Source organism: Esox lucius, chromosome 22 (assembly GCF_011004845.1).
Source record: "Esox lucius isolate fEsoLuc1 chromosome 22, fEsoLuc1.pri, whole genome shotgun sequence".
Classification (NCBI taxonomy): Eukaryota; Metazoa; Chordata; class Actinopteri; order Esociformes; family Esocidae; genus Esox; species Esox lucius.
In genome coordinates, this window is record NC_047590.1 from 10,778,868 (window position 1) to 10,794,301 (window position 15,434).

General features: G+C 44.3%; 2 protein-coding genes across 3 annotated transcripts in view; one reads left to right on the plus strand and one right to left on the minus strand.

The window, feature by feature from the left end:
• Nucleotides 1–5,777, minus strand: part of keap1a (kelch-like ECH-associated protein 1a) — a 22,526-nt gene extending 16,749 nt beyond the window's left edge. Inside the window, exon 1 of the mRNA XM_029116637.2 lies at nucleotides 5,708–5,777. The gene's annotated coding sequence lies outside the window, so the exon portion shown is untranslated. The remainder of the gene's footprint in view (nucleotides 1–5,707) is intronic.
• crlf1a (cytokine receptor-like factor 1a) lies at nucleotides 5,571–15,368 on the plus strand. 2 transcript variants are annotated; one of them, XM_010886385.5, is made up of 8 exons: nucleotides 5,571–5,939; nucleotides 8,539–8,817; nucleotides 9,464–9,593; nucleotides 12,605–12,774; nucleotides 13,419–13,651; nucleotides 13,750–13,843; nucleotides 13,927–14,112; nucleotides 14,729–15,368. In XM_010886385.5, the coding sequence occupies exons 1-8, from the start codon at nucleotides 5,882–5,884 to the stop codon at nucleotides 14,743–14,745; spliced, it is 1,167 nt and encodes a 388-aa protein (XP_010884687.1). In that variant the 5' UTR covers nucleotides 5,571–5,881; the 3' UTR covers nucleotides 14,746–15,368. The 2 variants fall into 2 exon arrangements, with proteins under 2 accessions (XP_010884687.1, XP_010884686.1); XM_010886384.5 differs by having other exon boundaries at nucleotides 13,927–14,108.
• The last annotated feature ends 66 nt before the right edge of the window (nucleotides 15,369–15,434 follow it).

Below are 15,434 nucleotides of genomic sequence, written 5' to 3' on the forward strand. Positions count from 1 at the left end.
CATAACAGCCCGAGAGTGATGACAGCCATCAGGGGAGCCATCAGGGGAGCCATCATTCCCAGGAGACGAAGGCAGTCGTTGAAAGCGCAACGACACTCCGAGATGGAATCGGCAAAAAAGCTTCCCGCCTGTGAGTAGATGTGAACGCATCACTGAAAACCGAGACCACAAAAAACGAACCAGATGAGAAGGAGTAGGCCAACTCTACACCAGATTTACCCCCAGAGAGTGAATGTGTGAGAGATGCAGAGCAGTGTCCGCTGCCACCTGCTGGTGTGACTCTGTTACTATCAGCCAATCGCCCAAATAAGCCAGAACTTTTTTCCCACTGAGTCCCAATAGAGCCAGAGCTCCTCGACCACCTTGGGAAAAAAGTGGTAAGACAGGGAGAGGCCCAAAGAGAGGGAGTCTTGTACACCACCATGAAAAACCACCAGCGACACTTCCTTCCTTTGCTTCAGAGATGTGAAAAGTACATGTTCTCAACTGGGTTCGGGTGTGCTCACCACTTTAGGGATATCCAATTGATATCTAAGGAACCAGGTAAAGGTAGTTCAAAACTATTCAGTGATCAATTAAATAAAAAGGAAGACTGTACATTTCCGATTAAGGTTACTGGTTAGTTATGAACTCTGTTTACCTGCACGCTCAAAAATGGAGGTACGAAACAAGAACAATTCTGTACTTACAGGTACACTTTCGAAGAATGTTCCCTCAAAGGTAAAATGTTGGTTTTTATGAGGACAGAAGAGCACCTTTTGACTAACAGAAATGGTACAGAGTGAATTAAAACAAAAGAAAGAACAAACGTGTACAATTTCACCTCCTGTGTAGGTCATTTGCTGGGGAACACAGCCAAGTACTCCTACATTGTACTTTTTACACCTCAGGTGAGCAGCCATAACTTGAACATACTCAAATAGCGCTAGTCAACCCTTCTCGGGCGCCAGGAAGTAGCTGCTGTACCAACTGCTCAGAATCCACCTTTGTCTGAGGCAGAATACACACAGCCAGCTTCCACAGTATCAGAGTAATTACTATCTTCAGTACGCGAATGTCAGAACCCAGGACGGAACAGGCAACCAATCCCTGAACAGCAGGTGGTCTCAAGATGAACGGAAGTGTGTACCCATGCAACACAGGGAGGACCGATGATCAGCACCCGCTCTCAGATCCGTGGGCACGCACAGAGCACTCACTCCCTCTCTCTTGCTTACTCACTGGCCTCGCTGTCAGCCAGCAGGCAACTGCGGCGATGGACGAAGTAGGGGGGCAAACCAAGGGAATCTACTATACCCCATAGCCTGTGCCACTCCAAGGAGAGTCAGCCACCCTACCTAAATCAGTGATAAAAGGTGTGACGGATATGAGTCAGCCCTCTGGCTTGAGCTTCGTAGGCAGGGGGGGAAATGACAAACCAAGCCCAGTGGAGGAGCCAATGATGGGCTACAAACAAACATCAGAGGCTGAGCACAAACCAAAATGGCCTGGAACAGCAGAAGTAGCCCCTAAGCTGAAAATACCAAACACTCCCAAAGGTATCGTTCAACACAAGGTACAGTTTGCATAAGCAAGGACAAGGCGAAGAACCCACCTAAACTGAGCAAACAAACAATAAAGCCCTGGTGGAATGTGACCCAAAACTAACAGTTAAGTTGCTGAGAGTAGCAGAAAGCAAGGCACGCAGAGAAAGACTGGCACTGAAGTAACCAGCCAAAGGGGAGCAGAGTTGGAATGATGGCAAAGATAGGGGACAAAGGGCACTAGGCTGGATTCAATCCCATGCCAAACCACCAAGAAAGGTACATTTTAGTGCTACTCTTTTGAATTAGTGGTTTACCACTTAACCTTTTGGAACTACAGAACGTTTGGAGGCACTTTAACCAGCATTCTATAAATTTTCTGATATAAAATTGTATGTTCGGTTTTGAACCATAAACTGGTTATGTACTTTGAACAATGAAATAAAAACTACTTTGGTCAATTCAGACATATTTTAGGGGCAAAGTGAGTTATTTGTAGAAAGTTCCAGGGTGCTAATGCATTTGGCCCCTACTGAACAAGTTCCCATCTGCTGCCCTCTGGTGGATAGAAATGAAGCATTCCTTCCAATCATACTGAGGCCCAGATCATTATGTTGTGGAATCTGTGGGTGAAAACAGCCAATAGCCAAAATCTATCCAACCCACCAAGTTCAAATAAACATGCACTTCACACAGACTTCAATAAACACACACGTCAATTCAATCCATAAAACAGAGCGATTTACAGAAAAACCCATAATCCCCTTATCCTCAATTTTGTGTTTTGATTTTATGATTGTTTATGGAAACACTTTGGGTCTAAATGGGAACAGAAGAGGGGGAGAACGGAGATGGAAGGCGGGAGAAAATGAAAGAGAAATAGAAGATGTGTTGGCTTGCTTCAGAGGTCCTGTCATAGGAGAGACACAGAGAGAGAGAGAGAGGAGAGAAAGAGAGAACACGATTGACGCACATCTGTCATGCATTATTTCAGGAAAAGCTATCGCATGAGAGAAAGAGAGAGCACGGCAGAGGAAGAAAGAGGAGTACAATTGAAAGGCTATGTGAGAGGAGGGATGACAGTTTGGTTTGTTGGCTTGACTCATCCCAGGGGTCTAATAACCAAACATATACAATACAACCACTCTGAATTACTGAAAAAGGAGTAGTCCCGCTTCGTGTCTCAGGGAGAAACTTGTTCATAACCAGGTACTGATGGTCTTGAACCCAACGGCTTCTTCTAATCAGGCTGAATTGGACCACTGGGTCTCTGGGGCTGAGATTAGGTATGTAGAGAGGAAACCGTCTGACTCTACTTATCTCTGATTACCTCTTCCACTCTTTCTCAGTCTTCATGTCTCTCTATCCCCTCTCTTTCTCTGACCGTCCATCTCCCTCCCTCCCTCCAGTTCTACCGCTCTTCCCTCTGGTTCATCATCTTGTGTTCAGGCAGGGTTGGTGAGGCTCCCAGTCCTGATCAGAGGGATTTAAAAGTAATCTCTTCCAAAATCTCCTGTCCTGGGTCCATACATAAACAGAGGGGAGTAATACACTCATAATTACAATTTAATTTTTATTATATTATACGGTCTTATTCCGTACGACTCAGTTCCGCTCAGTTCGATGCTGGTGTGCCCCGAAATGTAGTCATCCGTCCCTTTACTTGATTATTTAAGCCATGTTTTTCAGCCATATGCCACTGGTTTGCAGTGAGCCTACGTTCCAATCCCTGTGGTGTGTTCTGAAGGGAATTGGGCTGTCCACCCATGTCTGTTACACTGTTAGCACTGGATTGAACTACTGCCTACATCCTGTCCTCCTCAATGCATCAACTTAGTTGGAAGGCACACGTCAAACACACCAGCTTACGCACAGCACGCGCGCGTGTGTGCGTGGGTGTGTGCTGTGCACGTGTGGCGGCCCTGTGTGTGTGTGTGTGTGTGTGTGTGTGAATCAGGGAAAGTGAGGTTCTCACTTTGAAAAAGGCTTTTCAGGTCTGGGTTAAGTTTAGGGTAGTATTGCGGTAGTGATAAGTCGGTAAGTTTTAGGTGTAGGAGTCGGGGTTAAGTTTTGGATTTTGGAGGAATTAACGGGTTCACGTTTCGTTTCTTTAGGAAAGTAGGATGTTAAAGGGAATACATTTTGGTACCAAAAGGGTCTTTTACAAGTATAGCACCATGCATATACGGTGTGTGTGCTTGTACCAACAAACTTTTTCTGTTGCAGTGATGTCTGATTAACGTTTTCCTTTTAGTCCCTTTCTAACACTGGGCACCCTCTTTAGCAAATCAGTTTAATTCCAAAGACTTAGAATGGCTAACACATGTCCCAACACAGGGTTCTCTCACATTAGAACATTCTTTTCACAGTTACGGGATTCCCGGATGCAGTCACCATGTCATGAACAGGAATCGCCTCTGTAACAACGGGCGCCTCTCTAGGCAGAAAGAAAGCATAGCATTGTGGGACATTGGCCTCTGAGATGTTGGGGGTCGCTACGGTTAACATTCTCCATCCGTACAGTCACAGCCGTGCAGGAAAGCCGCGTCATTGCGACCAGGAGTTCAAACCCCAGTCATGGTATAATGACAATTCATGGGGTGCTTGCACGTGGCAGCGAAAATGTAACACTGTCCAGGGTTAGTGTCAGAAAAGGGTTGGCATGCCTAATCATGCTCTGAAAACGTGTACTTTAGGTGCCAGCGAACTAAACCTTGGTTGTTGGACAGTAAATCCATTCACCTCCAAGTGCGTAGATGTTGGAGAGCTGGCATACTATGTTGAACGGGCATTGTGACAAGAAGCAGAAGGAAGTGGTGCGATGTGCTATGGAGGACACGTCTCAACCTATGCCAAGCCAGCCGGGAGTTGCTGTGATTAGGCCAGGCCATAAGCCCAAACTTCATTTAGTAGTGGAGAATAAATCAACGTTCTCAGTCTCTTAACACTGACTCAGTGAATAGAGGGAGTGAAAAAAGAGAGAAAACAAGAGTGACAGTGAGAGGATGACAGAGAAAGGAAGAGCGAGACAGAGAGTGAGAGTGAGGATCATAGGACTGGATGCAAGAAACAGAAATAACTGACAGCAGGGAGAACACAAATGGAGAAAGAAAGGGAGAAACTGAGAGACAAAGGGTGAGAGAGAGAGAGAGAGAAAGGGGTGTGTGAAAGAGGGTGAGAGACAGTGAAAGGATGGTAGACAGAGGGTAAGAGACAGAAAGACTAACATAGAAGGACTGTAGGTCTGTGGGTTTTATTAGTCATAGTTCCCATTGAGGTTTCTTTTTATCCTCCACAGACAATGCAATGTGATTGGATGTACAGGATGTTGTGACTAGATGGCCTCACATCATCATCTCTCTCGTGTGAATGGAGACATTCAGGGAATTATCCTAAGTTTCAGATGACACAAACTGCCACCAATCCAACCATGTAAAGTCAGTGATTACTGGAGGAGGGAAGGAGGATGCTGTAGGAGGGCAAGAAGAGTGTAAAGGAAGGAGGGAGAAATTAGGTATTTATAAAAATTGGTTTGAAGGTTAGATGGAAATGTATGTGTGTGTGTGAGTGTGGTTGTGTGTGTGTGTGAATGTGTGTTTCCCTGCAGCCCAAGACATTAGATAAAGGTTACACAAGCAACCACAATACATGCCTTTCACCAGCCATCATCATCACGTCAAAACAAACACAAATTCAACCACCAAACCATCTCAGACATCACACACATAATGTATACACACATGCATGTGATTCACACACACACACACACAATATAGGAGTCAAAGCAATTACGTTTTTGGTAATTTCTGGTAATTCTCTCTGACTCAGCACTCCACATCCCCCAGTGCAATAAAAAAAAGGAGAGAAAGGAAATAGAGAGAAAAGAGTGATTCGGTGAAAGTGAATGGATGTGACTGCTTGACGCATCACAGGCCAAAAGAGGGGGAGGGAGGAAGAATAGAAAGAGTGGAAAAGGGGGGGGGGGGGGGGCAAAAATGACTGGCGTTTGTGTGGGAAGAGGGGCGGAGCTTGAAAAAATATGAACTTGTGTATGAAGACGCAGATAGACAGAAGGCCAAGCAGTAGAACACTAAACGGAGTTAGGAAAACCTCACGGCTACCGACGTTTCTTTAGTACCCGAGTTTCATGCAATCAACGGATCAAATAATAGGTTTGGACTGACCTTAGGTTTGGACTGAACTTGCGCATCAAAGACTTAAATTCGGACTTCGGTGCAACTTGATCCCGTGCGTTTTTTGATCCCTTGTAGTCTGTGTAATTATGTGCTCAATAGAAGCTTAAAAAGTGAAAAGTTCACTAACTGAACGAAAAGAAGACAACATTTGCCATTGTCAAAATGTTGTCACTATTCTTCCTGATTCTGTACATTCCTGCAGTGATGTCCTCATCGTCACGTAAGTGGGGCTGATCTTTCATGTGATAACACTCGCTGTCGGTAAAGCTGGTTTTGTAGGATATAGATTTACTGTTGGTAATGCAGTCCTATACCTTGTTTTTAAAGGGGTATTATATACGAGATTTATTGGGAGTGACAATTTTTTTTAAATGCTATAAAAATGATAGGGCCTATATTTAAAACGTTTATTAATTGTAATGGTGTCTTAAAATGATCTGTATTAGATAATGTGAGGTGTAAACACATTTGATTAAAAAAAATCATTAGAATTATCTATAACTTAAAATGATCTCAAAAGCATTAAATAAGCCCTATTGTACTATTTATACATATGCAACATTTTAGTGCAAAAAGTGTTTCATGAACTATTCTTAGCTTTTAGTTTTGATGAGAAATTGTAAAAATGTATAATCCTACCACCCGGTATTCTTGACCATGCTGTTGATGAACTGTGTCTCAGGAGGTGAATTTCAGATCATGATTCCTTTAACACATGTAACACGGGCTTTACAGATCGCTGCACTGCGATGACTTCATATGGTCGGGTCTAACGGAATGTTAACCGTCAGCTTAATGCAAAGTAAAGTAAAGTAAATAAATCACAGTTACGCGTTGAGGTATGCCGACTTAATGTAGATTTAGTGCTAAGCTTATTTTTTTTTTAGGTGAGGTCACAGAACTATTTTGGCATAGATCATTATTGTACAACAGCTTGTACATTTGATGTATTTTAAGGTGTTTAAATTAGAAAATAATGCAACTTTTTTTAGTATTGTAACTATTTAGCAGGTCTTGGACTTTCTGGCACCTGGTTCAATAACAAGTCCTTCAAGTTTCTCCAGGAATAGAATAATTAACATAACAAAAAAAAAAGTGTTTATGTCTTCTTGGTCTAAGGCACTGCATTATAGTTGCGTAACTGTGTTCGGGGTTTAAGCATTGGCCGTGTCATACCAGCAGTGTCCGGGAAGCCCAAAAAGGATGGCGCAAGTTGATTCAGCAAGGGAGGAGTATGTTGTGCTCTACAGTCTCCTTGTGGCAGGTTCGCCACCTGCAAGTTAATTGTGCTCGTTTGCCTGAGGAGCGCTCTCCTCCAAGAGTGTTGGTCCTGGATGACTTTCTGGTTAAGGGAGTGTGATAAGAAGCAGCATGGCTTGGCAAGCCTGATTGTGCCTGGTTTGGTAAGTGGATTTCAAGTGGATGTTCTCTAGAAGATTTTCTGTTCTTGTCAAAGTTTCCAGTGAACCCTCCATCATATTAATCACCATTCAGAAAACATCACACCGTTCAAAGTGGTCAAATGTTGCACGAGCTGGTTCAATTCCCTCATAGATTGGGCCTCCATCCAATGTTCCACATGTGGTTGCTTTGGTCTTAGAAACAGAAACCGCTTTTGAACAGTTCTGTGTAGGAGCGTAAGGTAAACAGTGTCCTGAAATCGGCCTTTCACGCATCCCTGAGGACTGACATCCATATCCTGGAGGGTCAAAAATCTGGGGTAATTTTTCATCTAAAACCTCGTAGCGTAATCCAGGGTTTACGCTCGACAGCTACTGTGTTTACTTAGATTAAAAGCGGCGCTCTTCCCTGCTGAGATGTATACACAGGGAGCAGGGTTTGGTTCCAGCCCAGCGTTTTACACTGTTGATCCAACTGATCGCCATCTTGGGGAGGAGTTGATTGCGAGAATTTGTTTTTTTGCAGTGCTGCCAAGGAATAAAACCCTGCAAAAATAATGGAAGCTCAGAAGTTAATGCAGTTTGTGCAGAAATGTTCCAATCAAGGCACAATACACTATGAAAAACTATCCCTCTAATATATGCACTGGTTCACACTCTAATCCACCCTGACTAATGGATGCCACCTTTCAACCATCATCTAACCAGCCCTACCTCAGAAGACCTTTCAAAAAACAAATCATATTTTACAGCCCATTACTTTCTCAGAACTCATCAGGAGAGAAAATACACAGGCGTAATGGCTTCTGTCGTTGACTTTGTACACTGAATAACATGCTCTCATTCCTATTCCTAGCCTATATTTAGTTTAGTTTTGTTTTGAATACAGCTGAATTGTGTGCTGACCAACTGACAAATAAACACAAATGTCAATGTTTATTGTCTATCAATAAATTGTGAGGGTTAAGAACTCGATCTTCCGCAATGTGAGTCAAAGATACAGTGTTTTCTGGCCACTGGCTGTAAAAGTTTCACTGTTGATCCCAGAAAACGGTGTGCTGTGATTCTACTTGTGACCCATGTCATTAAACCACAATGAAACATGTACTACATCAGCTCAAATGTTTTGTTTTAAATAGTGTGTGTGTGTGTGTTAGGGGAGTTTCGCTGAAATGCTCCTCTTTAAAATGGCATTCAAAGCACCATATCACCATATCTAAGTCTAATAATGTTATTTAAAAATTCAGTTCAGTTGGGGAATTCCTGGATGGGAGGGAATAACACGCTATAAAATTCAGTTTTTCAACTAGGAATACTGGAAAAACAGAGAATTTATTGAAAGTTCCAGGACTTTCAAAAAACTAAATATGAGTTGAATCAATAAAAACACAGTGAATTCATCCTCCTCCTTCTCTCCAGAGACAGCAGCCATTTACCCCCAGGACCCAGCCCTGACCATCGGCTCCACTCTCACTGCCACATGTTCAGTTAGCCCTGACCTGGGCCTACATGCCAGCTCTCTGTTCTGGAGCCTTAATGGCCGTCGGCTTCCAAGCTCTTCCTACAGTGTTTTGAGCCCTACAGCTCTCAGTGTCACTCTGCCTGGCTTGCCAGCCTCTAGGCAGAGGTCAGGGGACAACCTTGTGTGTCATAACCATGGCGGACATGTTTTGGCCGGGTCCTGTCTCTATGTTGGGAGTAAGTGGAGCCACACACACACACACAGAAACACACACACACACACAGAAATACAAACACACAGAAACACACAGAAACGCACACAGAAATACAAACACACAGAAACGCACACAGAAATACAAACACACAGAAACACACACACAGAAATATACAAACACACATAAACACACACACACATATACACATTAACACACACACTGACACACACGTACACATAAACACACACACTGACACACACACTCACACACACAGAAACACACTGACATGCACAAACACTGACAGACACACAAACACATACACACACACACAGGAACGAACACAGCTAAAGGTCCGGTTGGCCTTCTGTGTGAATGACAACAGCATGCAGGGGGCTCTGTTACACACTCTGTTACTCATAATGCATGGGGTCTGACACACACACACGCACACACACTGACACACACACCCTGGGCCATTATAGTGCACTAATCTCCATGTGACATTCCTGATCAACACCTTGTCTTCAAAATGATATGGAACTTTAATCCCAGACAGACAGAGGAACATTCCAGACAAAGGAAATGTCCTCCCTCCTTCCATCTCACCCCCTCCACTCTCTCCTCTCCCTTTCTCTCCCTTCTCTCCCCCCACCCACTTTTTCCCCCAGTGCCTCCTGTGAAGCCAGTAAACCTAACATGCTGGTCCAGAAACACCAAAGATCTGACTTGTCGCTGGGCACCAGGAGGACAGGGAGAGACCTTCATCAGGACCAAATACACACTCAAATACAAATTCCGGTATATACTTTACACACACTACAAACACACTACTATATAGATAAACACACCCATACACACAAACACACACACACACACACACACACACTGTATGTGCATTATAACTTACATGCAAGTGATAACATTATATAGACCTATATCAAACTATTGACCTGCATCAAATCTCCCTTTTATAGCCAAGATCATTGAGATGTTTGTTTTCATTCAACTCAGTAATTTTGTGAACTCTAGCGGTCTCTTAAACAAATTTTAATTAGGCTTCTGACCTCACCACAGTACTGAAATGGCTCTGATAAAGGTTTTAAATGATATATGGCTGAATACTGATTCAGATAAAATAACTTAAGTTCTGGTTCAATAAGAACTCTGTGCTGCATTTGACACTGTAAATCATAGAACACTTCTAGACAGGCTGGAAAATTGGGTAGGACTCTCCTGGACAGACCTTAATTGGTTTAGGTCTTATTTAGATGGCCTTGTCGCCATTGGCAATCATTAATCTGATAGGGTGGCTATGACAAGCAGAGTTTCCCAGGGATCAGTCCTCAGACAGCTTCTCAATCTCTATATGCTACCTCTGGGCCAAATTCTACAGAACAACAACATTAACTACCACAGCTATGCAGATGATACTCAAATATATATGGCTCTCGAACTGTAAACTCAATAGACTCATTGTGTCACTGTATAGAGCACATAAACACCTGGAGGAACCAAAATTGTCTACAGTTAAACCAAGATAAAACATTTTGTTTGGCAACAAAAATATGAGAACTAGTTTTAGTAAAGAGCTGGATTCTCAGGCCCTAAAAACTAGGGACCAAGTGCGTAATCTTGGTGTTCTGACTCAGAGCTCATGTTCACAAGTCATATCAGAATGGTCACCAAAACAGCATTCTATCATATAAAAAATATAGCCAGAATCAAGGGCTTGGTGTCCCAAAAAGACCAAGAAAACCTCATCCATGCTTTTATTTCCAGTAGGGTTGACAACTGTAATGGGCTGTTAACTGGACTCCCCCAAAAGACTGTAAAAGAGCTGCAGCTCATTCCGAATGCTGCTGCTAGAATATTAACCAGGACCAAGAGAACAGAGCACATCACTCCAGCTCTTAAATGTTTGCAATGGCTTCCAGTCAGTAACAGAATAGATTTTAAAGTGGTGCTTTTAGTCTATAAATCACTGAAGGGTTTAGGCCCCAAATACATTTCTGATATGTTTGAAGATTATAAACCGAGCAGGGCTCTTAGATCCATGAACTCAGGTAAGCAAGTAGAGCCCAGAGTCCAAACTTAATATGGCAAAGCTGCGTTTAGTAGTTATGCTGCATACAGCTGGAATAAACTTCCAAAATATCTTAGACGTGCCCCAAACATATACATTTTTAAATCCAGGTTAAAAAAAACTAATCTTTTCTCGTGCCTATGACTGAGCACTTAAACTTAACCACACTTTTAGCCTTACAGCTTTTATAGCTTCCTCATCTACTACGGAATGTACCAGTTACAGTATCTCACAAAAGTGAGTACACCCCTCACATTTTTGTAAATATTTGAGTATATCTTTTCATGTGACAACACTGAAGAAATGACACTTTGCTACAATGTAAAGTAGTGAGTGTACAGCTTGTATAACAGTGTCAATTTGCTGTCCCCTCAAAATAACTCAACACACAGCCATTAACAACAAAAGAATATACCCCTAAGTGAAAATGTCCAAATTGGGCCCAAAGTGTCAATATTTTGTATGGCCACCATAATTTTCCAGCACGGCTTTAACCCTCTTGGGCATAGAGTTCACCAGAGCTTCATATGTTGCCACTGGAGTCCTCTTCCACTCCTCCATGACACCATTACGGAGCTGGTGGATGTTAGAGACCTTGCGCTCCTCCACCTTCCGTTTGAGGATGCCCCACAGATGCTCAATAGGGTTTAGTTCTGGAGACATGCTTGGCCAGTCCATCACCTTTACCCTCAGCTTTTTTAGCAAGGCAGTTTTGGAGGTGTGTTTGGGGTCATTATCATGTTGGAATACTGCCCTGCGTCCCAGTCTCCGAAGGGAGGGGATCATGCTCTGCTTCAGTATGTCACAGTACATGTTGGCATTCATGGTTCCCTCAATGAATTGTAGTTCCCCAGTGCCGGCAGCACTCATGCAGCCCCAGACCATGACACTCCCACCACCATGCTTGACTGTAGGCAAGACACACTTGTCTTTGTACTCCTCACCTGGTTGCCGCCACACACGCTTGACACCATCTGAACCAAATAAGTTTATCTTGGTCTCATCAGACGACAGGACATGGTTCCAGAATCCATGTCCTTAGTCTGCTTGTCTTCAGCAAACTGTTTGCGGGCTTTCTTTTGCATCATCTTTAGAAGAGGCTTCCTTCTGGGACAACAGCCATGCAGACCAATTTGATGCAGTGTGCTGCGTATGGTCTGAGCACTGACAGGCTGATCCCCCACCCCTTCAACCTCTGCAGCAATGCTGGCAGCACTCATACGTCTATTTCCCAAAGACAACCTCTGGATTTGACGCTGAGCACGTGCACTCAACTTTTTTGGTCGACCATGGCAAGACCTGTTCTGAGTGGAACCTGTCCTGTTAAACCGCTGTATGGTCTTGGGCCACTGTGCAGTTCAGTGGTCTAGTGGTTAATGACAATTCCTTTCACGTGGGTGACCTGGGTTCAATTCTTGAGAGGGCAGTCATGATTAACACATTTTATTGTGGGCCGGCTGAATAAGGCTTGCCTGGTTTCTTGTTTTAATATTTTTATTTTTCTGTTTAGCACATTTAATTGCTTCTATGTATGAATTGGTCTATATAAATAAACTTGCTTGCTATTAATAGTTATATTCCCACAATGCACCATCATCAACAGTATGCAGCAATGAAACTTTAATGGCGCCGACAATTACAGGTTTCCTTTTCAATACAGAAATGCACATTCTAACAGAGCCTGAGCCTAATGCTTGTGTGTGTGTGGCATTCTGTGTGTGTGTAGGTGGTATGGCCGAGAGAGAGAGTGTGAGGAGCACAGTGCCGCCCAGCCATATTCCTGCTACATACCTGGTGACCTCGCCCTGTTCACGCCCTACGAGATCTGGGTAGAGGCCACCAATCAGCTGGGTTCAGCCACCTCTGATGTCATCACCCTGGATATCCTAGATGTAGGTGAGTGTGTGTGCGTAACAGAAAGACAGAGAGTAAGTGCTTGAACTCTGACCCTCTGGCTTCAGAGCTTTGCATCTTGCTCCAGGTGGAATTCGTTCTATCCTGGACCCTTTGGGCTGGGTCTAGGACCAGATCACACAACCCATATCCTAACAGTAACTAGTAGTGATGGTACCAAAAGGGAATGGCTCTTAGGTCAGCATCTTGGAGCAATTTCATCCTGCTATCCTAAACCAGCCTTCAGGCGTTGAGGGGGAACACACACACGGAGACACCTATGCACCTGGTAGAGGTCGGGCAGTGTGACTAGGAGGAAGACGAGACACACCCTGTCTTTTGATGAGCTCATTTTCCTTTTAATCACGCTGGGTGGGCACACACACCCCGAGGACGAGGCAGGGCGAGGAAGGTGGGCGACTGACGCCTGACACCACTCGAGTTGCTACTCGCCGTTCCCTCATTTCACAACCTCCACACTGAAAAAACTAAATAAAACACAAGTGGCAGCAGCTCCACTGAACATGTTCGGATGAGTCTGACTAGGGTCAAATCCAAAGAAAAAACTAACTTTGGACAGGGCTTTTTCTTTCTGAACTAGTTCTCTGAGTGCTGTCGGATATCTGCCTCCGCCCCTCCCTCTGCAGTGACGACAGACCCACCGTCCGGCGTCTGCGTGAGTCGCGTTGGGGACCTGGAGGACCATCTGACGGTTCGATGGGAGTCCCCACCAGCTCTCAAAGACTTCCTGTTCCAGGCAAAGTACCAGATCCGCTACCGGCTGGAGGACAGCTCCGACTGGAAGGTCATGGATGACGTAGGAAACCAGACGTCGTGTCGGCTGGCAGGGCTAAGACCAGGCACTGTGTATTTTGTCCAGGTACAGTGTTGTGTGTGTGTGTGTGTGTGTATATACGTATATTTGTGTTTATGTGTGTGTGTGTATGTGTAAATTGTACCCAAGTGTGTCCTACACAGGTGCGCTGTAACCCCGTAGGGATCTATGGATCTCGTAGAGCGGGTATTTGGAGTGAATGGAGCCATCCAACCGCCGCGTCGACACCTCATAGTGGTAAGGATACAAACGCACACATGTACACACACTCACGCGAGCACGCACGCTAACGGCTCAGTGACACCTCCTCTCTCTTGCAGAGCGAGTGTCATCAGGTTCGTGCGACTCCAAGTCCGGAGATTCCAACTCGACGTTACGCCGAGAGCTGAAGCAATTCTTCGGTTGGGTACGAAAGCATGCTTATGGCTGCAGCGGCATGTCAATCAAACTCTACGACCAATGGAGAGTCTGGATGCAGAAGTCCCACAAAACACGCAACCAGGTAGGTAAGGATCTCCTTAGGGCTCTCCCGCACTCACACACAACAACGCACTTGAGGGGTTTAAAACATTCTAGCTCTGTCCAATTGATACCTTTTAGGTAGCTAAGATGTTTGGAGAATCGTCTAGGTGGACAGTCACCTGTATTGTGTAGCGCAGGATAATTGGTTCATGCCCAGTATAGAGCAGTCAGACAGTGGATGAGGCTAACCTGTTAGCAGCACATTGACTGCCCTTGTGTAACGGACGCTACACTGTTTGTTTAGCAAGTACCAGTTCCTCTTGATCAGCACATACCGAGGCTCAACCCTAAACCCTGCTTTGCAAACCAGCAATGGCCCTCCTGTAGCCTATTACAGCTGGCTATTACTCCTGTAGCCTATTACAGCTTGGTATTCCTCCAGTAGCCTATTACAGGTAGGTATTCCTCCTGTAGCCCATTACAGCTGGCTATTTGATGGCGCAAGTGAGGACACAGGCTGAGGAGTGAGTTGTGGCACATGCATACTACCCAGTTAACGCAGACACTTTCATTAAACAATACTACTGTGTTTGTCATCACGTTTGAATCATTCGTCTTTCGTTGTGCAGAGAAATCCTCACAAGCTTCGTCCTCTCTCAGGTCCTGCAAGGGGATAAGTCCTAGTGAACAGTCAAAGGTTCAGACAACAAACGTGTGTGTGAAGAACGCTGTCCACTGTGGACCGTGATTGTGCCATTCAGCGAGCTGTGACGGGGACAGGAAGACCAATTTGGAGGCAGCCACCCTACACTATACGGGAGATACTAACAATACATGAAGGAATGAAACTTTGAGGAGCAGCAATCTTCTCGTTCCTGTAGAAATGCCGGCAGCTCTGAACAGACTGGGAGGACCAGTGGATAAGGACCGTTGGAATGTTTCCCATCCATGTCCCAATTTTAACCATGATGACCCAGTAGCTGTCTGTGAACCATAATTTGGGAAGCCCGGTCTGCGGGCGCACATTGCTACAGGATTATAGACAGACTTTGTTATCTGTAGCATACTGGAGATCAGTATTTAATGATAAGTACGGCCAGGAGTTATCCTGACCTTGTAACCCTGTACACGACAACCTTGTGAACCTAATGTTAATGTTTACCTTTGGACACAGATAACCCTCTTTATTTTTGTACTGTGTTGTGCTATCATATTTAAAATGTTTTGTTTTGTTACTAAGTTATGTTTAGTTTGTGAAATTGTTATTGACTGAACAATGAATTATAGTGTTAGAAAAGTGCTTGGAAGTTGTTCTATTCACTTGCACACACAGAAAGAGAGGTTGGGGTCAGCCATGCACTTATAC